Source organism: Moschus berezovskii, chromosome 28 (assembly GCF_049115385.1).
Source record: "Moschus berezovskii isolate FMDL1 chromosome 28, NW_MosBer_1.0, whole genome shotgun sequence".
Classification (NCBI taxonomy): Eukaryota; Metazoa; Chordata; class Mammalia; order Artiodactyla; family Moschidae; genus Moschus; species Moschus berezovskii.
In genome coordinates, this window is record NC_142487.1 from 20,713,521 (window position 1) to 20,738,763 (window position 25,243).

At 42.6% G+C, this 25,243-nt stretch overlaps 1 protein-coding gene across 1 annotated transcript in view; it reads left to right on the forward strand.

The window, feature by feature from the left end:
* Positions 1 to 1,127: 1,127 nt before the first annotated feature.
* The window catches only part of DCC (DCC netrin 1 receptor), an 887,682-nt gene continuing 863,566 nt past the window's right edge, over positions 1,128 to 25,243 (forward strand). The window contains exon 1 of the mRNA XM_088833422.1: positions 1,128 to 1,246. Coding sequence (XP_088689548.1) covers positions 1,128 to 1,246 — 119 coding nt within the window. The remainder of the gene's footprint in view (positions 1,247 to 25,243) is intronic.

Consider the following 25,243-nt stretch of genomic DNA (forward strand, 5'->3'; position numbering starts at 1 on the left):
TTTCTTGCCCTTTCTCATGAAGTCTAAGTGTGTAATCCACACACTCAACCCACCCCTGTCACCCAGTGACATTCTGAACTGATTTGTTCTTGAAAGAGCTGTTCTAGATTGGGAGGCCATGAATACAGTCCCGGGAGCTCCGGTTAAGGAGTCAGACAATTTGGGTTTTCTTTCCTAATAGCTCAGTTGGTAAAGAATCCACCTGCAATGCAGGAGACCCCAGTTTGATTCCTGGGTTGGGAAGATCTGCTGGAGAAGGGGTAGGCTACCCACTCCTGTATTCTTGGGCTTCCCTTGTGGCTCAGCTGGTAAAGAATCTGCCTGCAATACGGGAGACCTGGGTTTGATCCCTGAGTTGGGAAGATCCCCTGGAGAAGGGAAAGGCTACCTACTCCAGTATCCTGGCCTGGAGAATTCCATAGGCTGTAAAGTCCATGGGGTTGCAAAGAATCGGACAGGACTGAGCTACTTTGACTTTCACTTCACTTTCCTGCTGATTCAGACAGTAAAAAAAAAAATCTGCCTGCAATGCAGGAGACCTGAGTTTGATCCTTGGGTCAGAAAGATAGATCCCCTGGAAAAGGGAATAGAAACCCACTTCAGTATTCTTGCCTGGAGAATCCCATGGACAGAGGAGCCTGGAGGGCTACTGACCACGGGGTCACCAAGAGTCGCACACAACTAAGCAACTAGCACTTTCACTATAGCCCTGACACTAATGGGCGTGTGACCTGCAGCACGTTACCCTTCAGGGTGTTTGTCACCCCACGTGTGAAAAAGAAGGAAAGACGTGGATGTGTTAAAGCCCTCTCCAGCTCTGTGACTCTGATCTCTGCTCAGGACTCGGGTGCAGATGCAGGCCTGGGGTCTCCAGCTGCTCTCCGTTCCCTGTTTACTGATTCACACCCCCCCACCCCCGCAGGGGCCCTGGGAGGCCCTGGCTCCCTGCCCCATGCCCGTAGGCTGTGCCTGCCCGCAGAGCGCTGGGGCCCCAGGGGTTCTTTTCCTTCCTCCTTTGCATATGAAACAAGCATCTGTCATGTTGGCAGTCAGTCACACCTAAGAACCCCAGGCTTCGGTGCCCACCTCCACTCTGAGCTGCCCTCTCCCTCACCCGTCACACGGTGATGGACAGTGAGGGACAAAGGGGCACTTCTGACCTCCCTGGTGCCAAGCGCGTAGGCGACAAGGAAACCCTTGAAGCCATAATGGAATCGGACGGCAGCAGCTGCTCATGCAAGCCTCTGTAGGCTCCCACATGGCTTATGATGGAGGGTCAGGGTGTTGGGCTTGGCAAGGCCCTTTGTGTGATAGATGGTGAAGATAAATAAGAATGATGCCCGATTAAGAGCCCTCTGCAATTACCCTTGTCCATCCTGGCAGCATCCTGGCTCCTAGGAAAAAGCTTTACCTGAGAAAAGCTCTCAGGAGGTATGAAGATAGGATTTTGTATTGGGCTGGAATGGAAAAAATTATCACCATCTCCCCTATGATTTCCTGATCCTTATAAAGACTGCCCCAGTTCCCTATTACCCTTTTTGACACATGCATAGAATTTTACTTCCCTTTAGTTTCCTCTGAGCATTCTACCATCTCAATCAGAGGTGACCATTTTTCTATGTCGAAACAGTTCTTTACTTGGATGCTTCTGGTCATTCTTTAAGGCAGGTTGTAAGGCTTCAAAGCCAGGGCAGAGAATAGATCCTTAGGTGGGAATCTAAACGTGAAAACAAGTGACCAGGAAACAGGGTGTTATACTTCTGTCCCCCTATGGTGTGAAATGCCTGTTCCTCTGTGTCAACAGTCGAAGAAGTAGCTGAGTGCATACATAAATCCCCTCCCTGGTGAAAACCGACCGCAAGAGGGCCCCCGGGAGCAGAAATCCTGGGCGCTTCTGCAGATGAGCCAAGAGTTGTCTAGGCCCTATAAACAGAATGAGCAAGACCCTTCCACAACCTTTGGTGCAGAAGGGAATGTGATATTTAGCAGAACAAGGCCCATAAAACTAAATAAAAATGTTTTATATGAGGTCATTATAACTGTATGTCATAGAGCCTTTAAAACAGCATACATTATAAATCAGAAACTCAGGTTTATAGGGTAGATTTCCTTTAATGGACATTATTATGGCATTGGAGGCTCGGGTCACTCCTCACCTCTTTCTGGTTAAAATTAAGGTCCTTTCCACATTGTATCTGTTCCAGAAAGGAAAGGTCCATCTGCTCATGGGCTTCTGTAACCTCCAGTCCAGAGATCAGCCACAGCGCTTCCTGCGGTCTCTGCGGATCCTAACAATCATCACTCAGAAACCACAAGCAGTTTGACTGCACCCATAGATTGCAGGTGGTCACTGCGGGAGTACTCTGAGAGGCTCCAGACTACACTTATGTGTAACGGACACCAGTGTAACACATGTCTCCAGGGGCCTTTTAACCCATAAAACCACCCATTGGAGAGTTTCGCTGGTGTTGATTTTCAGTGGATAAAATACCTACAAGACATTTATTTACTGTCTTTTTCAGAAACATAGCATGATTTAAACAAATGCTAAATGGAAGCGGTCATACGCAAAACTACATCCCGTACAAGTCCATTTAGATCACATTTGAAAACAGGCAGAATTTTAATGCCCCTGAATTGTACATTGTAAAATGGCTAAAATGATACCTTTTATGTTACATATATATTGCCACAAAAAAATGACAAAAAATAGTAGCCTGCACCACCTCATCTAATGAGATGAAGGTTGTGAGAGTGGCTACCCTGAGGGTAGCAGAGACTGGAAGTAGCCAGCAGGGGAACTGGGGGAGGCTGGTGAGTTTCTGGATCTCATCTGTGTTTGGGCTACACTCATGAGGATCCATTGAGTTGTATGCTGTGACAGGCATACCTTCCAAATTCGTGTTTCATGCCAATAAAACATTTATCCGAAGAAAAGTGCTCACTAAGTCTTAGCTGACTTGATTTAATTTGACTGAGGTGCTGGTCACAAGTTTGCAAATGGACTCTATTCTTCAGTTGCCACAGGGATTGGGGCAACGATAATTGAATAAAATTATGTCACTGAATAATATTTCTATTATTTCTTTCTTGCAAAAATTGAATTAGGTTTAAGGAAGCCGGGGCTAGATTTTGTCAGCATTTAAACCACAGGGTTGCCACTCTTTGAAGCTGCTTCTTCGAAGCTATAGAGGCACGTTGAAGCTTCAGCAATCAACTAACCCGTGTCAGTCTCATATCTGCTGTGGGTTACAGTACACATAGACAGTTTCCCTTAAAGGCTCTGCCTCCGTGAAGCATCGTGGGAGGGTCAGTTTCTTAACAGAGGCCAGGGAACCATCTGGAAGGGATGCTCTACAGAGGGCATTGGTATTAGGAGGAGGAGGTTGAACAAAATAACTTATCCTGACTTCTTTAAAATCCTTTGGTTCTATTTCTGGAGCTGCTCTATGGATGTGTAAATGATGGCCAAATATGAATTCTGATCCCTGTGTCAGCTTTGTGTTCAGTAATTTTGTGAAAAGAAGTCACACGGGTTGCAGAATAAAGCTATTGCTCTTAGGACACTGTGTTAGTTTTCTAACGCTGCCATAACAAATGATCCTAAATTGAGTGACTTAAAATGACACAAATTTATTCTTTCATGGTTGTATATAGAAGTCAGAAGTCGGAAGGCCCCTTGTCCCTCTGAAGCTTGTAGGGGAGGAACTTTCCTTACCTCTGCCGGCTTCGGTGGTCCCGACAATGTTAAGCATTATTTGGCTGGAGGCCACAGCTCTCCAATCCCTATTTTTGTCGTCACGTGACCTTTTGTGTGTGTGTGTTTCTATACCCTTTCTCCTTTGCATTCTCCTTTTTATAAGGATACTCAGAGAGGGCTTCCCAGGTAAGTCAGTGGTAGGAATCTGCCTGCCAATGCAGGAGACGTGAGTTTGATCCCTGGGTTGGGAATATCCCTTGTAGGAGGGCAGCAAACTACTCCAATATTCTTGCCTGAAAAATCCCACAGACAGAAGAGCCTGGCAGGCTATGGTCCAAAGGGTCACTAAGAGTCAGACACTGCTGAACACATCTGGCACGCTGGCCATCACTTCAGTTCAGTTCAGTCGCTCAGTCGTGATCGACTCTTTGCGACCCCATGAATGACAGCACGCCAGGCCTCCCTGTCCATCACCAGCTCCCAGAGTTCACTCAAACTCATGTCCATCGAGTCGGTGATGCCATCCTGCCATCTCATTCTCTGTCGTCCCCGTCTCCTCCAGCCCCCCAATCCCTCCCAGCATCAGAGTCTTTTCCAGTGAGTCAACTCGTCACATGAGGTGGCCAAAGTATTGCAGTTTCAGCTTTAGCATCAGTCCTTCCAATGAACACACAGGATCGATCTCCTTTAGAATGGACTGGTTGGATCTCCTTGCAGTCCAAGGGATTCTCAAGAGTCTTCTCCAACACCACAGTTCAAAAGTATCAACTCTTCGGCGATCAGCTTTCTTCACAGTCCAACTCTCACATCCATACATGACCACTGGAAAAACCATAGCCTTGACTAGACGGACATACCTAGGGTGATTTCATTGGGAGATCCTTAATTACATTTGGAAAGACCTTATTTCCAAATAAGATCAGTCTGAGGTTCCAAGAGGTTGTAACATTTTAGGAAGCAGGGGGCACTACTGAACCCTCTATAGGTACTTTCCCAGAAGGGGAAAGAAAAAAAATCAACTTTAAAAATATACTGAGGCCCGTATAAAAGGAAGTGGTGAAGAGACTGTTTTGTGTTAGTTCAAGAAGTCTAGGGGCTCAGAGAGAAAGATGACCTGTTTGTGCAGGCAATTATTATTATACCCCTGAGAAGCACCAGGCAGTTTGCTGGGGCTGTAGGGAGGTGAACGTAAGGAAGCGGAAGCCATTCTCACAGCATTTCTGGTTCAGTGGCGGAGATCACTTCCTTCCAAACACGAAAACAAATCCGTGACTGCAGATCGTTAAGGAAGCTGAACCACTTACTGTGATAGGGACTCATGTTGGAGGGAGGTTCTTCTTTTCCCTTGTGGGTTTGTCAGGACATTTTTCTCCGAGGAAATGATATTTAAGGAGAGGTAAAATGAGGAATAAGAATTAGCCAGGCACACAAATGAGAAGATCATTCCAGGGAGGGAGAGTGGTGAGTTGAGTGACGATAGGAAGCCACTGTGGTTGAAACATGATGATTAAAGAGGATGAAGATGGGGGGTGGGTGCCTGGACCCCAGTTACGGTGGTTCAGAGGTTCAGGGATCTGGGGTTCCCTGCAAGAGGACTCCCCCGAAAGATTTAAGCAGAGGAATGGCAAGCTCTGAATTTCATTTTATGTGTTCCCACTGGTTGATAGGTGGAGAAGAGATAGGGACAGAAAACTGACACCTGGGGGCTGAATCTGATAAGGTGATTCAGGTGGCTGGAGCAGAGACCTTGCTCCCCAGGAAACAGCCCATCTATTCCTGCTGCTTGCAGGTGATAGGGAGGACCCCCAGTGGATTGTTCCCCAGGCTGAAAGGCAATCCTGACTCAGCAGGCTCTGTATTTCCCCAGTGGAGTTTTGTGTAACTCCATCATCTCGATAGAATTGACTTTCAGAAATGATGCAATGACAATCATTTTCAAATGGATCTTATTTAAAATGAACAAAAGGGGATTTTATATCTCTGGTCACTTGCTATTGAAATTTGGGAATTGTATTCCAACTTGGAATATAGATCCAGAGTTTGTGCAGATGGGCATGCCCTGCTTTGATTCTCATGCTAACTCACTGGCATCTGAAAGAGCTATCACACAGGATGCAAAGGCCTTCCTGGAAAAGTGTACATCTCTGAGACCTAGAAATAGGAGCCCGTGGTGTCTCTGAACCAGCAGGGCACCCCATATCCTACCAGAAAGCCACCGAGGAAAAGAGAAGAAAATTAAGATGAAATGAGATGTAGGGAAGGGCTTCCCAGGTGGCTCAGTGGGTAAAGAATCTGCCTGCCATGCAGGAGATGCAGGCAGACGCAAGTTCAATCCTGGGTCAGGAAGATCCCCTGGAGGATGGCAAGGCAACCCACTCCAGTATTCTTGCCTGGAGAATCCCATGGACAGAGGAGCCTGGTGAGCTATAGGCCAGAGGATCGCAAAGAATCAGATGCAACTGAAGCAACTGAGCCCGCCTGCATGAGGTGTAAAGAAAGATGTCCCCTAACCATGAAAGTAACGTGCCCGTTTCACTTTTTCTTAGAAACTATGCAGTTACAGCTCTCCCTGAGCTCTAAACATGCTTGGGTCTCTCCCACAGGATTCTCTGGCTTCCAGCTTCTTCCTCCTTCCTTTGTAATTGGCTGAGAGAGGGCCAGCATCTGACTGTAGCAAATGAGTTCATCTTTCTGGCAGACAGTCACCTTATAGATGAACCGCATGGAACTCACCATGGAAGTCCTTGTAGCTAACATTATGTACACATTTTTCTGTTCATTCTTGAGCTCCTCCAGCCCCCTTAAAAATATACACATGATCCTTCCAGATTATTCGCAGAGTATCCGGTCACCAGAGGTGGGCTGGGGCAGAGCTGGCCTTGGCAGAGGGCCCCAGCACCACTGGCCCATCTGCATTGTATTATCCACATGAGTAGGCTGGGTCCATGAAAATCAACAGGATGACCGTATGGCAATGTTCAGATCTGAAATTATTTCAGATGGTTTCCTATGTCCTTACAACTCTGTACTTTGCAATCTTTTGGATTTCAATTTGAAGGTCATTCAAGTGAATAATTTAATGTGGGGCTGTTCCTTCTGTTTTCCTGTCAAACTCACAAAATTCTAAAAATAACTTTGTTATGAACAAACTGACTGTGCTTAACAGGACAGTGGGGGGCTCTGGTTGTGTTTGTTCCAAGTCCAAAGTATCAGGTCGGATTTGACTTTATCAGCTTGGCACTGAGTTTTATGAAAACAGGTCTGAGTTGTGGGAAGCCAGTTTTTTGCTCTCAGATGGTGTCTTACCTGGAGAGAGAAAAGCTCTGTGATCTGTGAACTGACTATTGACCTTAAGAGGTCATGGACCTCAGGCGTGCTGGGAAGGCTTTGATTTCACTGAGGAAAAATGTGACCATTACTAAAGTCACAGAGATCCTCGTCATTCATGCTTCTTGACCCCTGATTTTTCCATAAGTATGATGGTCTCCTGGCTGTAGAAGTACTCAAATAACTTTTTAGAATTAGGTAAAATGCATTTTGCATTCATTGTTATCAGAATTGTGCATATATGTGATTTAAAGAGCTCTAGAGCTGGTGGCACAATGGTAAAGATGCAAGAGACAGGGGTTTGAGCCCTGGGTTGGGAAGATCTTCTGGAGAAAGAAGTGGAAACCCAATGCAATATTCTTGCCTGGGAAACCCGCATGGACAGAGGAGCCTGGTGGGCTACAGTCCATGGAGTTAAGTCAAACATGACTGAGCGTGCACGCGTGCATGGACACACACACATACACACACACGAGTTCTGCAAAACTTGTTTTAAAATCATCATTCCTTTGCCACTGCAACTCAACTCTTCTCCGCTTCCCAGAAGTAACCACATTTGAATTCCTCCAGCTGATTTTGATGGAACTTTCCCCATATCTCCGAGTCATATGCATAGATTATATCTTTTTGATTTTCCGTCTTGAGCGTTATCTACTGACTTCCTCCTGGGACAAGTACAGAGTTGATTTTCTTTCATGCACCTTCACCTCTCTTTACACCCTGTTCTCATCCTCACGCTCCCAATACAACTATATCATCCTTTGGTTTAGATGCAGGGTCAGTGTCTACAGGATTGAAGCGGATTATGCTGTGCTTCCTTTTGCTTTTCAGTGTAATTTTCCCCCTGGAGTTAATCATTCTCTTTTGTATGATTTTTTTCCCCTTACATTTAATGTATTCATCTCTTCATTATGAGCCTCAAACAACTCCCAATCATTCCATCTGCGGACTGTCTCTTCCTGAGGCACTTGCTCCCAGAGGCTCCTGACCTACTCCAGTCTGAAAGGGCTGACTGCTACCCAGTGGGCACCATTGTGCCATGACCCTGTGTCTCCCTTCACAACTCTGAGCAGCTCCTTCTCTTCCCATCTGGAGGACAGCACTGACATCCTGCAGCTCATGTCTTTTTAAAAATATTGATTTATTTGGCTGCACCGGGCGTTAGTCGTAGCATGCAGGATCTTTCGCTGTAGTATGTGAACTCTTAGTTGTGGCACGCGGGATCCAGTTCCCGGACCAGGGATTGAACCCGGGTCCCCTGCGTGGCGCGTGTGGGGTCTTAGCCACTGGATCCCCAGGGAAGTCGCTCTTCTTTACTCTTTCCTTCTGGTGGGTTGTAACTCTCAGTAGCTTCCTGAGAAAGGATCTGTGGGTGGCGCAGGAGGGAGGAATTAAAGCTTTGCATGTCAGAAAATGGTTTTATGCTACCATCTCTCGTTAGTAGTAGTTAAACTGGGAATAGAATTCCAATCACAGTTTGCAGATGTGGCGCTGCTGTCTTACAGCTTCCACATTTGCTTCTGAAAAACCTGATCCATTCTGATAACTGATCCTATTCGGTTCTCTGTCTCTTGGTCTCTTTGTCTCTTTTTGGAAATGTATGGGTTGTTCCCTTTGTCTGTAGGGACCTACTAGAGTCTCATGATCAATAGCCCTTGTTATGGATATCTGTCATACCTTGGATATTAGACCTATTTAATCTGGTTTTGTGTGTCCTTCAGTTCTGGAAGATTTTCTTGAATCAGTTTTTCAATAATGTCTTGTCTTCCATTATCGTCATAAAAAGTTCTAGAAATCTCCCTCCCACCCAGTTTGGAGCTCTAGGATTGATCCACTAATTTTGTTTCCATCTCATATTTTACATATTTTTGTCTTTTTCCTCTAGGTTTTAGAGCAAAAAAATTTTTAAATTCAAATGGAATATTTCTATAGTCAATAAATAATTGTTTGAAGAATTCAGAATATAGCCATTGTGAATTAGACACAGAATTCAGAACAAATATGAATCAGATGATCTACTGGTGATTATATGGTTATGGGTAACACAAAGTCTATTGTTACCATAAGTGCATAATTATTGTGGGTCAGAGAATAGGTAAAAACTAAGGAATTATAGAACCTCAAGAGTAGGCTGGAACAGAAAGGAGAAAAGCCTGGAAAAGAGTGGGCATGGCTTTAGTGGTCCTTCAAACCAAATCACCATCCCAGGAAGGACGGGAAGGCCATATTTAAAGCAGCCTGAGTTCTGGAGGGTGAAACTGAACCTTGAGAAGTCCCTACAACTTGAATTCTTGAGTTCAGAAAAGTCACTTGACACCAGAAGCCCAAATCATAGCGATAAGACAAATTCTAGAAGTGAGAACACGAGTGGTCCTTAGCTTCACCCTTCAGTTCAGTTCAGCTCAGTCGTGTCCGACTCTTAGCGACCCCATGAACCACAGCACGCCAGGCCTCCCTGTCCATCACCAACTCCCGGAGTTCACTCAAACTCTTAGGCACCCTAATTTCGTGCTCTATGTCAACATGGCTAATTCCAGACCCGCCAGCCTGTGGGCCTGAGCCCTTTAAGCTGCGTGGTCAGTGTTGTCTCAGCAATGGGAATGGCGGCTTCCATGAGCTGAAAATCTTCAGAGTCACAGCTGTGAAGAGTGGGCTGGGAAGAGGCAAAGAGAGATGATGACTATTTCAGACCGCTAATGACTGCCCATCACTTGCACCCCCAAATACTAGGTTTTCCTCTTATACCCAATTTTTAATCTGATCTCAGTGGCCAGTTTTAGTTCATCTGAACTTTAGGTGTTTTTTTCCCCCCCCACAAATTTTGCCTAGATTTCCTATGGAAGCCTTAGAATTCTTCATTTCTCTTCACCTTGAAATTGTAGTTTAAATTCCTCTGGAATTCTTCTTAAGATTTACCAGGAGAATAATGTGATTAGGACATCCTGTTTACTTTCTGTCCTTCAGCAGTCATTTCTCTGCTTATTAAACCTGGTCTTTTCTTTGTTCATAGTAGCCTAGAGTCTTTTTGAAGCAGAGGCTGTCTTCTCCTTACCGTCACTCAGACCTGCTACACACAGGGTCAGGACAGTTACACCAGCGAAGTGAGGACCTCTGACTCCATCTGACCGTCTCTATAAACCTTTTCTCCTTGGGTGGAATCTCAGTTTTCTTTCAGTTTTACTTGCTATGAAAGGCTGATCTCAGGAAACAATCCGAATATAAACCTAAATAAAGCTGTTGGCTCTTCCAAGAATGTTTGCTGTTGAAACCCCATCTTGCTGGTCAGTGAAAGTCTTTGTCAGTAAAGAAAGAAATGGCAAAGTACAAACTAAGAGGAGGTTTCTGGTTGCCAGGGATACTCTCCATTCTCTTTCAAAACATTCCCTGTAGACAACTGCCCATCAGGCTTCATCAATAGCGGTCCCTTGTGTAGTCTGTAATTGATTACTCAAGAACACCTGCCCGTGGGTGGCCACACTTCCCCTGAGGCTCATGTACCTTTTGCAGGAGGAAACAAACCCTAGACTCATGGACAGAGCTCCTGAGGAAGCAAGGCTCAGAAAAGCAGCCCATGCCATGATCTGAGCAAAGCTGGCCTCCTTGGTAATCAGTACACACCTCATTCCCCCTCATGCACTGCACTGACTCATGAAGTCTCAGCTCTCTGTTTGGATGTAGCCATGACCAATCGTTAAATCCATTTCTAGCCTCTCTCTTCCCCCTGGAGAATGGGAGGTAGGGCTGAAAATTCCAAGCTTCTAATTATGGCTAATCTTTTCCAGTGACCACCCTGCATCGAGGATCCCACCAAGAGTCACTTCATTAGAATAAAAGACACTGCTTTCACCCAGGAAATTACAAAGGTTTTAGCAGCTCTGTATCAGGAACCAGGATCAGAGATTCAATATTATCACTAAAGATGCTCCCAGAGTTCTTATCAGTTAGGAAATCACAAGGATTCAGAAGCTCTGTGCCAGGAATAGGGCCAGAGACCAATATATAGTGTTCCTATTATCTCAGTGGGAAAGGATTTTTTTTTTTTTAACTAGGGATATGGACTGAATGTGTCAATGACATAGATGGTTTTAACTTAGATGACAACAAGAGACTGGATAGGGCAACAGAGAAAGGAAATATGAAATGGAAATGAAATGGATACCGTTTCCTCAGCTTTAAACCTTCCTTTCCTCAGAAGGGATCAGTCCACACGTGCCTCACCATTGTCTGGATCAAATGTTCTTGGCTGAGTTTCCATTTCTGAACGATCTTGCCATAGCACTTTTATGTTTTTTGAATCTTTTTATACACATTGTCTCATTTCATCGAGTAGAACAGGTTGAGCTTCTAATATCATTCCCATTTCACAGAGTAAATGGAATGACAGTAATGTGATTTGCTTAAGGTCACAGTGACAGTGAGTCATCAAATTCTGACCAATGTTGATCACAATCAGTGTTGAACACTTACTACAAGTCTCATGCTAAACAATTTTTTTTTTTTAAATTCCCAACCACTTTAGAAGATGGGGAGTGGTCTTTAGTTTTGAATTATAGAAGAGAAAAAAAAAAGTGACTTGCGAATGTCACGTAACTGATAGTGGCAGACACTGTGTTTAAATGCTTGTCTTCAGAGTCTGTGACCTTGACCACTATTTACAGTTTGTCTCTGTAATCTAACACATTCTCCTTCTTCTGATACCTAGTGATTCTTGCATAGCATGATCACTTTTATACTGAATCCCATCTCTTTCCACTACAATTCCCTCGTTTTATGTGTTTAAATGCTTGTCTTCAGAGTCTGTGACCTTGACCACTATTTATAGTTTGTCTCTGTAATCTAACACATTCTCCTTCTTCTGATATCTAGTGATTCTTGCAAAGCATGATCACTTTTATATTGAATCCCATCTCTCTCCACTGCAATTCCCTCATTTTAGACAATTTCACCATCTGCAGCATCATCTCGTATCTTCTCTGCTTGTCCATATTTACCACTTCTTTCATATTTATTCTTTCATATACCTCACTTCTCTAGCCTCCCAACATATCGGATTCTGAAGTATTACTTGCATGTATCTCTCCTTTCTCTAATTATCCTGGAAGTATTTTAAGGTATAAACAGTTTCATTAGTTTTATGTTACACTTTAACTTTTGCAATGAAATTCAAGTCTCCAAACTCCAAATGTAATCCTTTTAAAAAAACTTTTTTAACTAATTTTTATTGGAGTATATTGCTTTAAAATGCTGTGTTAGTTTCTGCTATACTGTAAACTGAATCAACTGTACATACAGGTATAACCCCTCTTTTTGGACTTTCTTCCCATTTAGGTCCCCACAGTGCATTAAGTAGAGTCCCCTGTGCCGTGCAGCAGGTTCTCATTCAGTTCAGTTCAGTTCAGTCACTCAGTCGTGTCCGACTCCCTGTGACCCCATGAATCACAGCACGCCAGGCCTCCCTGTCCATCACCAACTCCCAGAGTTCACTCAAACCCATGTCCATCGAGTCGGTGATGCCATCCAGCCATCTCATTCTCTGTTAGTTGTCCATTTATAGATACATTATTACTATAGTATTAGCAGTGCGAATGTGTTCATTCCAATCTCCCCGTTCCTCCCCTGCCCCTTCCCTTGAAATTGGGTCAAATGTAACACTTTGATCAAAGGCAAAGCCTCCAGAGTCAGGAAGACTCAAGTGCCAGTGCAGACTCTTTCCCTTACTGGCTGAATGACAGAGGTCAAGTCTTGCGACCTTGCTGAGCCACAGTCTGCCCATCTGTAAAATGGAGATAATGGTAGTGGCTAAATTACAGCTTGAATGCAGGGAATATTCTAGGCAATAAATAGTAGGTATTTAGCATAGTGCATAGTAGCAGATTAAAAATGATGCAATAATGGGAGCTGATATAAGTGTTGCCATCATTATTAATCATAATTATGGAAAGAAAGCTATGAGCTTTGGGAAACCTTCCACACCTGATATTTCTCTTGCTTAATAAATAAATCCCTGGTATATTTTTAGAGTCTAATAAGTAGAAGTCTCTCTCATATAATTCAGGATAAAAAGTGTATTCATATATTTTGATAGATGCCATCTCTTAGATATGATATTGGAGGTAATAGATGTGTTGTTGCAGCAACACTAGATTCCAGGAAAAAGCATTGAGAAATGGCAATCCACAGTGACAAGTTCTGGAAATTAAATATTACTTTTTTTTATCTTGTGATATCTTCTAGCCTTTTACTGTTATTGGATTGTGAAAATAGTGTCATTCTTCTGAAAATAGCTGTAACTGACCAACACTTTTTAATATGGTCAACAGGAGCACCTCTTACTTGTCTGAAGCTGCTCTGGGCTCATAAATGATTGGGATAAAGACTTAGAAATGGGATGGCCCGTTCCAACACGTAGCCAGCAATGTAATGCATAACAGAGTTGCAGGATCCTGCCGCTCTGATTGCCTTCTTCTTCCTATTTGCTTTGTTCATCTCTGAGGAGAAAATGGACCACATTTTCACCTAAGACCACCTAATCCTGCTGTTGGACATTAAACGTTGATTTTAAACATTAAAACTGCTCAGCTTGTGGGTTTATGACCCACAGATTCTTTTATTTATCTATTTTTAAGTTTTAATTTCTTTATGTTGAAATGGCCAAATCCACTGAATTGAAAGAAAATGAGATCTGGAAGCTGTGACTTTCCATGAAGTGTATCCAAAGACAGCTGGTCAGGAGAGGATAATGGGGGGATTTTGCTGCTGGTGCTGGCTGTAAGGGCAGGGCTGAAGTGTACACACTGGCTGTTGAATGCTTTACGATTTGGTTGTATTTGGATTATGGTTTTTAAAATATCTGTGGGTTTTGAAAACCCCAAACAATGTATCAATAACCCATGGCCCATCAATTTTATTGTGGCTTTCATTTATAGAGAAAGAGTGGTTTTGCATTTGCAATGAATTAGCTGCTTCCCAACATTCTCATTTCATTATACTGATGCAATTTATTCACCTAATGGTAAACATTTTTTTCCCCTAAAGCCTGGTCAGAACTTGGCTCAAACTAGAAGGATATCATTTTGAGAGTGTTTGGTGTGTTGCTGTGAAACAGTTTAGTTTTTGTGTTGACAAAGATGAGGTTCCTGCGATTTATAAGTGCCTTTTCTATGGAATTATGACTGTGTGCCCTGCCTCTCTCTCCTTCTTAGTTAATTAATAAAATATAAAGTAATTGTGAAGTGGTCATAAGATATTGAAAAAAAATTCAGTAGCTGTTACTGATATTAATTATTTGGTATCTGTAGCCTTCGAAATAATGTTCTTTGTCTTACCAGAAGCAGCTAAAATGCAGTGACAGCTGATACCTCACCAAGTGTGCAGGCTAAAGATTTCTCCGTATTCTTTTGTTGCATATGTGTTCTGTTTCTCAAAGCCGGGTGGTTTGCCTTTATTTTCCCAAGATTGTTATACAGGAAAATATAAGGATCATTGCATCTTGATGCATCTTCTAGGAGTGTTGAGAGGCAACAGAAAGAGACAGGTGCAACCTATATGAAAGATGATTTCCTCAACTCTTTGTTGAGATAAATGTATTGTAAATGGGAACATACTGTGGAAAATTGGCAGGCAGGTCGTTCGAGTCTCTGGATGTAGAGAATTACAATGTTGTGTCTGTGTCATGTCATTTTATTTTGCACTTATGTGAGCAGTTGCAGGAATGCACAAGCTAACATATCCATTCTGAAAGAGCCGAAATGAAGGCCTATGGATGGATGAGCTTCAATAGCCAATAGTTGACAGGATTGGGAGTCCTGAAGGATGATTTCATTGACTTGTTGCATCTCTCATGCAAACGAGGATGTGGCAGTTTTCAAAAGGGCAGATTGGTCTCTAGAATCTCCAGGGATCTGTGTGAATAGTGTGTATTTGGAGAAACCATTACAAATAGTAATGAGCTCCGAGAATCACAAACCAGAAAGCACATGCTCTGAGACCTCACACCCATAGGATCAAATTCAGGGGAAATTGGATTTTTAATAATTGTATGTATGCATGTATGTATCTATTTATTTTTTCTAAATCTGGTTTCTACCTTGAATAAAACTACTATAGTAGGAAAGAGACAGTCTTAGCACAGTAGGCCGTTCTAGGACTTGATTTAGTGGTCTGTGATGTTGTTATTTGCCTGTTTTTCCCTTAGTTGGTGGTCATGCTCAAGTCTTTAAGGAAGCGAAGCCCTAACTGAGTATCTCTGCCATTATCACTCCCTTGATGTTTCTGTCTCTTTGCATACCCAGGAATAGGAACCATACCCACCTTTGCCGAGTTACATTTGCAGGTTTACCCGCTCCAGTACTCTTGCCTGGAGGATCCCATGGGCAGAGGAGCCTGGCTGGCTGCAGTCATTAGGGTCACACAGAGTCGGACACAACTGAAGCGACTGAGCATGCACACACGCACGCATGCAATTTTTTCTTCTTTGGGGATTGCAATTTTGAGCTGTGCTAAAGGTAGACATGTTTACTACTCTCATAGCTGAATGTTGACTGATGCTTGAGAGATCCATGGATGGTCCTAGCTCAAGAACTAATCCACAGGCATCAGTTCTTTCAGTGGTAGAACCACAGAATGTTTGACCTGGCAGGGACTAGGAAATCACTTTGTCCAAGCTCTTCACTTTGCAAAGGAAGAAAGCTATGTTAAAAAATATATATATATATATTATAATTATTATATATTATATATATATATATTTAAGTCTTCCTTAAAGAAGACTTGTGTATATATATATATATATATATATATATACAAGAAGGAAAAAAATAAAAAAGAAGAGGATTCATTGCCCAAGGCCATGCAGTCAAGGTGGGATTCTCAAGAATAGAATTCAGGTTTCTTCACTTTCAGTGTTTTATAAATGCCTCAAATATTGACTTTAAAATGAAGTAAAGTCTCCTTATTTCAAAGAAGATTTAATAACAGTTTAGTTTTTACATAGCAAATAAGTTTTTATAATCTTTATTGAACTTTTTATTTTTAATGAATATTGCATGTAATTCTTGTACAGAAAGGGACAGGTAGTGGCTTTTAACTGGAGATGAGTTTGCTCTTCCCCATGTCATTAGCAAGGCCTGAAGACATTTCTGATTGTCATGACAGAGGGGAGAGGAAAGGGCAGTGGCCTCTAAAGAGACCAGATGGGCTGCTAAACTTTCTACCATGCACCCGTCAGCTCCCTTGGCAAAAAATTATCCAGTTATCCAGCTCAAAATGTCAGTAGTTCCAACACTGAGAAACCATGTAGAGGTATAGCCTTTGAGGAATGCCACAGCACCTTTTGTTGACCTCTTTTTCTTTTCACTTATTAATCTTCCATGGTTCTAAGAAAAAAACCCAGCAAGAACAGGGCTTCTACGGACCCAAATACATGTATGCTACCATGATTGATATTACTCTTCACACGTATGCAAAATACTGAAAATGTTTGTAAATGCTGGGTTCCAAACCCAGTACCCTTGTGTAAGAATTTTTGCATAATTAAAAACTCTCACTGCTCAGCAACAATCACCCAGAACACACGCTGGCCATCAGTACAAAGGATAGCCTTGGTGGAATTCAGACCATCTAAAGCAGATGAACACGTATGTATGGGGAGAGGCCAGGAAGACCGAGAACAGTCTAGAAGGGTTAGGAGATGGCTGTGTGAGAGGCTTTGGAAGATACCTCCTCTTGTTCAGACAAACTTGCACACTTTCTCGAGGGAAATCAGAAAATGTAACGAGTCTTCGCAGCCCAGGAACCAAGCATTTTTAGACCTCATTGGTTTTCGAGAGCAGTCTGCCTAATCTTTATCCCCTGTTGCAAACAAACCAGTAGACGGGCAATACCGCCCAACCAAAGATTAAAATTTGTCCATCTATCATTAAGATAATTGTTATTGATTAGTCTCCTTGTAATTTTCTGCTTTTTGTTTTCAGATGTTGGTTATAAATCACGCCCACAACAGGCACGAAGCCTGTGTGTGTGTCTATTATGTGGTCCTGATAAGTCTGGGCAGCGTTTTTCCCCTTCCCGATGCAAGTTATTGAGATTGATTGAAGCGCTTTGCTGGTCCTATCCTAGACACTATGTAATTAATGTTTCATTATGTTAATACATGCAGATGTGAGAGTGTGTGTTTGATTGGGAGGTGAGAGAACAAAACAGGATTAAAGAGTTCACGCCAAAGTACAAATTAATTTATTGCATTGCTAACTGCCCTCTGAGGAATGAGGGAGTAGGCTTCAAAATGAAAGGAAAAAAATGCAAATAAAGAAAGAGCTGTTGCATGCCTGCGTCGTTGAGAGGTAGTTCCCTTGACAATGATAAAAAGGATATTCAGTCATGTGACAGGTCTTACCCACGCTGTGGTTTTCAGCAGTTCACATCTCCCTCTCCAGTTAGAGGGTTTAGGATGAGAAAAGTCACAGGTTATTTCCTCTTCGCATATGGAAGCATTTACACCTATACAGAGCGCATGAGGATCATACTGAAACATGAAACTTCATGCAGCACAAAGATCTTTCATACGCAGTTAGTGGTTGCCTTTATGACATTATTTGAGTTGTAGAAGGGATTTTAATCCCAAATCAGTCATCCACAGGTCTGCCCCAATGATTTGCTTACTACTGGATGTTTCTTACTAGTCTTCACTGTGAAAATTTTGATTGTTTCCTAATATATCAACATATTTGTATTTTGTCATTTACTTGTCTATTTCCCTACTATAAGACAGTATATTTTAATATAGCTGAATTTGCTATCATATCAAACACTGCAATGAGGGTTGTTGTTGTTGTTTTATATATACAGTAACTCCATTGAATTATTTTCTTGAGGTAGCTTCTTGGGAGCAAATTTACTATAACCTATGTATTTTTTTAAGGGCTTCCCTGACAGCTCAGTGGTAAAGAATCTGCCTGCAATGCAGGAGACCTGGGTTCAGTCCCTGAGTTGGGAAGATCCCCTGGAGAAGAAAATGGCAACCCTCTCCAGTATTCTTGCCTGGGAAATCCCATAGACAGAGGAGCCTGGTGAGCTACAGTCCATAGGGTCAGTGATAAAGAATCTGCCTGCCAATGAAGGAGACGAGAGTTTGATCCTGGGTTGGGAAGATCCCCTGGAGAAGGAAATGACAACACACTCTCTTCTTGCTATTCTTGCCTGGTAAATCCCATGGACAGAACAGACTGATGGGCTATAGTTCATGGGGTCACAAAGAGTCAGACATGACTTAGGGACTGAACAAATGAATGGAATATTTTTATGGTTTTAGATATACATTGCTTTCTTTAGAAACATTCCCATTCCCAGTATCTAGCATGGAGACTCAAAGTTACTGAGTTTAACTCAGCCTGGACTTTACTAGGGCTTCCCCAGTGGCACTCGTGGTAGAGAATCTGCCGCCAACACAGGAGACCTAAGAGACGTGGGTAGATCCCTGGGTCAGGAATGTGTCCTGGAGGAGGAAATGGCAACCTACTGCAGTATTCTTGCCTGGAGAATCCCATGGGCAGCGGAGCCTGGTGGACTACAGTCCATGGGGTCACAAAGAGTCAGACACGACTCAAGTGACTTACTGAAGTGCAATGATTTTAAGGTTGCCACATTAAATTGTTTCAGTCAATGATACCTTAAGGTGGGTAAAAATTATTGAATCTTCCTCTCCGCTAGGTAATACTGTTTTGAATAGGTTTTTAAAATGGGAAGCTGAAAAAAGAAGGTTCTAGAAAGTAAGATGCAGTCAGAAAGGGTAGGGCTGAGGGCATTTTGAGAAGAGAACCCTAATGCCAGGACGAAAGCTCTGGATACCCAGGAGGTGGACGACGGGAAAGAACTTTGAAAGAGAAGTTTAGAAAATGCTACGGAAGCGTGATTGTTTGCTATCCAAGTGTATGAACCGGAGGTGTTGAAAAGGCACCGTTGTAATTCATGCTAAACGACTAGTGTGATGCCTACTCCTGCTTGTTTATTTCATTTGCTGCCTTCCTTGCATTTTGTTTTGCTTTCATTTCTGGTGATCACTTGGGAGGAAGGGGTGGGCGAGGTGGGCATCTGGGGCCCCACCCATCTTTTTCCTGCTGTCTGTGGCTGGTTTCCTGCTACAGTGGTAGAGTTGAATAGTTTGCTCCACATGCCAGAAACGTTTACGTTCTGGCCCTTGACAGAAAACAAAACAAACATGTGGACTCCTGATATAAAAAAAAATGTGAAATGGAGTTTGGAGTCAAAAATATCATTTCAAATGCGAACTCACCCACTGGGCAAATTTTAATTTGTTACAGACTTTAGCCTCAGTTTTTTTTCCTCCCTTAAATCAACATCGTAACAATTTCACCCACTGGTTGAAAATGAAATCAAGTAGTGGGTTGAAGTATCGATCCCCTTGTTCTTCCCTCCTATAAAGGCAGAACTTCAAAATTATAATTAGTGTTTATATCATCTAATGTGGTCAAACAAAGATCCATTAGTACTATGTGAATTTCAAAGAATAAAAATAAAAATTGTATCTGGATGAATTAATGCAACCAAAAACACCAACTCGATCTTCTGCAATTTGCCTGTGCTTTTAGCTGTGGCCATGCTAAACTGTTAGTTGCTGATGTCAGCACCAACTGGAAAGGTTTCCTGAACATATTTATCCGTGTCAAAGCACTGAACCCACCACTATTAAGCAAAAGGGCATAGAGTTGTGAGTCATTGAATGTGATGGAGCAGGGCTCTTGCCTGTGATCCCAACTCTCATGCGTCATTCTGCCGTTATTCTTCATGGTCAAAGCCAGTGGAGTTAATAGTGTCTAAGTGGTTGCAGTCCTTTCTACCGTGACTCACATGTCATTTTTCACAGTCATTTTGCAGACTGACAGGGAAGTGAGATAGTTTTGTTTCACAGTCCCCTTTGCAAAGACCCATTGCATTTTTAATCACTGGGTTTCAATTTATTTGCAGCTATAGGCCAGTGTGATGAACCCCCAGTCATGTCTTTCCAGTTATGACCAGGAAGTATTCCAATAAACATTGGCCTTTTATCCCTACCAGAGACATTTCCATTAAAGAGTAACCAGCATTTAGATGCTAATGATTGAATGAAGCAATCATTTTCTTTACATCCAAATTTAAAAATCCAGAAGTGTGACAGTATATCATGCACTGCAGAAATAGAAACGTATATTTTCAATAAAATTAATTCTGAATGCTTCCAGTGCCTGACAAGATTTCTCACTATCAGATAAAAATAAACAGTTTCCCAAAAATAGTACAAGTGTGAACATCTGTGTCATCCTTAAAACAGTGATAGATTGGAGACCATGCATCCCAGGTTGCTTTCAACGATTCTAGTTTATACGTGTTGTCCTGGCATAATTATAAATTGAGTTCCCTTTCAGTCTCAAAACTATCAGATTTATGTTAAAAATATGTGATTATCCTAGTGATCACACCAATAATTTAGCTTGAAACTAGCTAAGAGCAAAATGTACATTACTATCATCAGCCTGTCCTTGTATACATTTTTTGTTAAAGTTTACTTTTATTAGACACTGATGGTGAAAACAGTTGACATTCAATATCCAGTCCACCTAAAGCTACGTTTGAAACCTTCACCAACTGTGTTATTAACTTTCTATCTTGGAGATGCTATCCAAGTGGCCTTCCATGAAAATCTTTGACCTGCAGTCTGGATGTGAGCTTCTTCAGGTCCTGCTCGCCCGTAAATGACAGATTCCAGTTGAGTCCTACAGCCAGGGAACCAAACTGTAGACCTCCTGGAAAGTGGTTACCCAAGGAAGCTCAAAATATTCCCTTTCTTTTCTTTATTCACCTTTGACTCATTGAACATGTTGAAGATACACTCTTGCCTTGAGACTAATGCCATCCAGTGCTTTTATTATTATCTAATATGTCTTCATCACTGCTAAACATAAACAGAGAAGGGGATTGAAACAAAACTGTAGGCATGGTTCTTGATTTTGAGAGTTGTAGATCAGGTCTTAATACATGTGGTGGATCAACAGGTTTTCTGGGCTAAGCAAAATTTGGGAGCTCTGGTATTTATAAATTCCGATGAACAAAGGTCTTGTTTCTTCATTGATCCATAAATCTTCATTCATTTATCCTCCCAGGGATAAATCTTGGTTTTGGGGTTGAGGAACCACCCCAGGGGGAAAATAAGGTAAATGGAGGTTTTCCTCTTTGGTGTTGCTCCTCCATGCTTTCTCCCCAACCACCCTGTTTGTGCACAGGCACCCAGGTCTTCTCTTGGTGGACTTACACAGCTTCTGCATTCCAGGGGGCCCTTCCCAGGCCATCCCAGACCCCCCTCCTGTCAATCCTCACTGTGTTAGCCATAGGCTCTTCCTTCTAGGGCTGACTGGGAGACAAATTTGTCTTCTGATAAGCCACCTTATGCCAAGTGATTCTGGGAATCATGGAATCATTGACTTTGACTGTCTTCCCAGGTTACCTATTTACATGACCTTGGAGTTTCATTGCTCAAATTCTGCTTGATGGATTTTCTGGAATTACAGTAGCCAAAGGGCAGCCTCCATCAAATATTTTGATAACTCCATGTGTGTTTGCCTCTCTCACGTCTGAGCTGAGACAAGTGGGGTCAACCCACTTGGCTATATAGTCTACTTTTTATACAGTGTACCGACTCTGTGGACATGAGTTTGAGTGAACTCCGGGAGTTGGTGATGGACAGGGAGGCCTGGCATGCTGTGATTCATGGGGTCGCGGAGAGTCGGACACGACTGAGCAACTGAACTGAACTGAACTGAACTGAAGAAAAATAAAGGGCATGAATAATAATAATAATAAGATGATACAGAATGAGATCTAGACTAGAATTAAAGCAAATCTATAACCTCTTCTTCCTCATCTGAGCTATGTGATCTTGGGGATCTTTTCTGAGTCTTTTTTTCCCTTCCTGCAAAATAAAATTAACAGTTTCCCCCTGACCGACAGGATCACCTGAGGCTTCCCTGTAAACTCTAAGTAAGTTACTAGAAATATAGGAAAAAAAAAAAAAAGCAAAACAGGGAAGAAAAGAAAATGTATGTTTGTAAACTGCAGTGCAAGCCCTCCACAAATCTTAATGCAACCTTGGCCCATGGTTGAAGGTGGTGAATAACCCCCAACCCCAACCCTCAGACCACCCTCTGTAAAGGATAATAGACCGAACTATAAGTGACTGACTTTGATCATTATCAGTTCTTTTCAGGTTTGTGTTATTTATTTCCCTGGCTATGCAACAGCAGGGGCATATTTTCCGGCTGTTTTTTTAAGAGGAGAGAAAAAGAATTGAAAAGGAGAGAGAGATTTTATTTATTTGATTACATTAAAATAGTAACTGCTTTGACAAATACGATTAACATTTATACTAATTATAGTTCTTAAAATTACAGTCCTGGTATATATCATACAAATCAAAATGTTATACAGTAAAGAGTAACCCCCTCTCTTTATGTTCTGGTGACATCTATTAAGTCCCCAGCTGCTCTGATCTTGAGATCAGAAGATCTTGAGATCAGAAGATCTTGAGAAGTTAAAGGAGCTGAAGACATTAGGTGAAAACCCCTACGTGGGATAGAATAAGAAAGAAAGTAAGATTCATTTGTCTGGGATCTTGGGTTGTGTGGGGAAGAAGTGACTCCAGCTGATGAATTATAAGGGAGCCTACATTTGAGACAGAGGTCTGTGGACCACACTCGGTAAACTCAGCACATTTTCTGCTCTCAGTTTTGAGTTTCATCTGAGAATTGTGTATAAATTTACTTCTGAGTGTTTTACGGTAACACTTGGACCTCTCCGTGGAATTACAGTTTCTATCATTCAAGGGAAACTGCTGTTCATTATTTAGATAAATTTAAGGCATTTACTCTTCTGAAATCGAGATGCAGAAAATCATTGCTTTTATCCTGACTGATATTTTTTAAATTAGAGACAATCTAAGAGGAATTTATTAAAGATCAAATAAGCTAAATATATGGAAAGCAACTGGGTGAGGCGAACATGATAACCACTACCCTTCGGAAACACCATTATGGAAAACAAGTGGATAGAAGGTTGGTAAAAAGTGGCTAAACTGGGACTTCCCTGGTGATCCAGTGGCTAAGACTCTGGGCTCCCAAAACAAGGTCAGGAGATGGTTCTTTTCTCTTGTGGCTTTCTCACGAAATTTTTCCCTGAGAAAATGATACTTAAGCTGGGATAAAAAGATGAATAGGAGTTAGCCAGGTACAGATACGAGAAGATGGTTCCAGGCAGGTAGAGTGTCGAGTTCAGAGTACAAACAGGAAGCCTCTGTAGTTGAGACATGATGATCAAGGCAGAGGATGAATATGATGGGGGGTGGGGGTGGGGGAGGGGTGCCAGGAGCCCGGCTGTGCACCATCCATGGTGGGTCACAGGTTCACGTTCAGGATCTGGGGCTCCCTGCAAGAGGACTCCCAGAAAGATTTAAGCAGAGGAATGGCAAGCTCTGAATTTCATTTAATGTGTTCCCACTGACTGATAGGTGGAGAGGAGATAGGGACAGAAAACTGACACCTGGGGGCTGAATCTGATAAGGTGATACAGATGGCTGGAGCAGAGACCTTGCTCCCGAAGAAACAGCCCATCTATTCCTGCTGCTTGCAGGTGATAGGGAGGACCCCCAGTGGATTGTTCCCCAGCCTGAAAGGCAATCTTTACTCAATCAGTTCAGCTCAGTTCAGTCGCTCAGTCGTGTCCGACTCTGTGACCCCATGAATCACAGCACACCAGGCCTCCGTGTCCATCACCAACTCCCGGAGTTCACTCAAACTCATGTCCATTCAGTCGGTGATACCATCCAGCCATCTCATTCTTTGTCATTCCCTTCTCCTCCCGCCCCCAATCCTTCCCAGCATCAGAGTCTTTTCCAGTGAGTCAACTCGTCGCATGAGGTGGCCAAAGTATTGGAGTTTCAGCTTTAGCATCAGTCCTTCCAATGAACACCCAGGATTGATCTCCTTTAGAATGGACTGGTTGGATCTCCTTGCAGTCCAAGGGACTCTCAAGAGTCTTCTCCAGCACCACAGTTCAAAAGCATCAATTCTTCGGCAATCATCCTTCTTCACAGTCCAACTCTCACATCCATACATGACCACGGGAAAAACCATAGCCTTGACTAGACGGACCTTGGTTGGCAAAGTAATGTCTCTGCTTTTTAATATACTATCTAGGTTGGTCATAACTTTCCTTCCAAGGAGTGTCTTTTAATTTCATGGCTGCAATCAGCATCCGCAGTGATTTTGGAGCCCCAAAAAATAAAGTCTGACACTGTTTCCAATGTTTCTCCATCTATTTCCCGTGAAGTGATGGGACCAGATGCCATGATCTTTGCTTTCTGAATGTTGAGCTTCAAGCCAACCTTTTCACTCTCCTCTTTCACTTTCATCAAGAGGCTTTCGAGTTCCTCTTCACTTTCTGCCATAAGGGTGGTGTCATCTGCATATCTGAGGTTATTGATATTTCTCCCAGCAATCTTGATTCCAGCTGGTGCTTCTTCCAGCCCAGCGTTCCTCATGATGTACTCTGCATATAAGTTAAATAAGCAGGATGACAATATACAACCTTGACGTACTCCTTTTCCTATTTGGAACCAGTCTGTTGTTCCATGTACAGTTCTGACTGTTGCTTCCTGACCTGCATACAGATTTCTCAAGAGGCAGGTCAGGTGGTCTGGTATTCCCATCTCTTTCAGAATGTTCCACAGTTTATTGTGATCCACACAGTCAAAGACTTTGGCATAGTCAGTGAAGCAGAAATAGATGTTTTTCTGGAACTCTCTTGCTTTCTCCATGATCCAGCGGATGTTGGCGATATGATCTCTGGTGCCTCTGCCTTTTCTAAAACCTGCTTGAATACCTGGAAGTTCACGGTTCACATATTGCTGAAGCCTGGCTTGGAGAATTTTGAGCATGACTTTACTAGCATGTGAGATGAGTGCAATTGTGTGGTAGTTTGAGAATTCTTTGGCATTGCCTTTCTTTGGGATTGGAATGACGACTGACCTTTTCCAGTCCTGTGGCCACTGCTGAGTTTTCCAAATTTGCTGGCATCTTGAGTCAGCACTTTCATAGCATCATCTTTCAGGATTTGAAATAGGCTTTCTTTAATTAAAAATATATTTTTAAATGAAAAGAATGTTTTTTAAGTGGC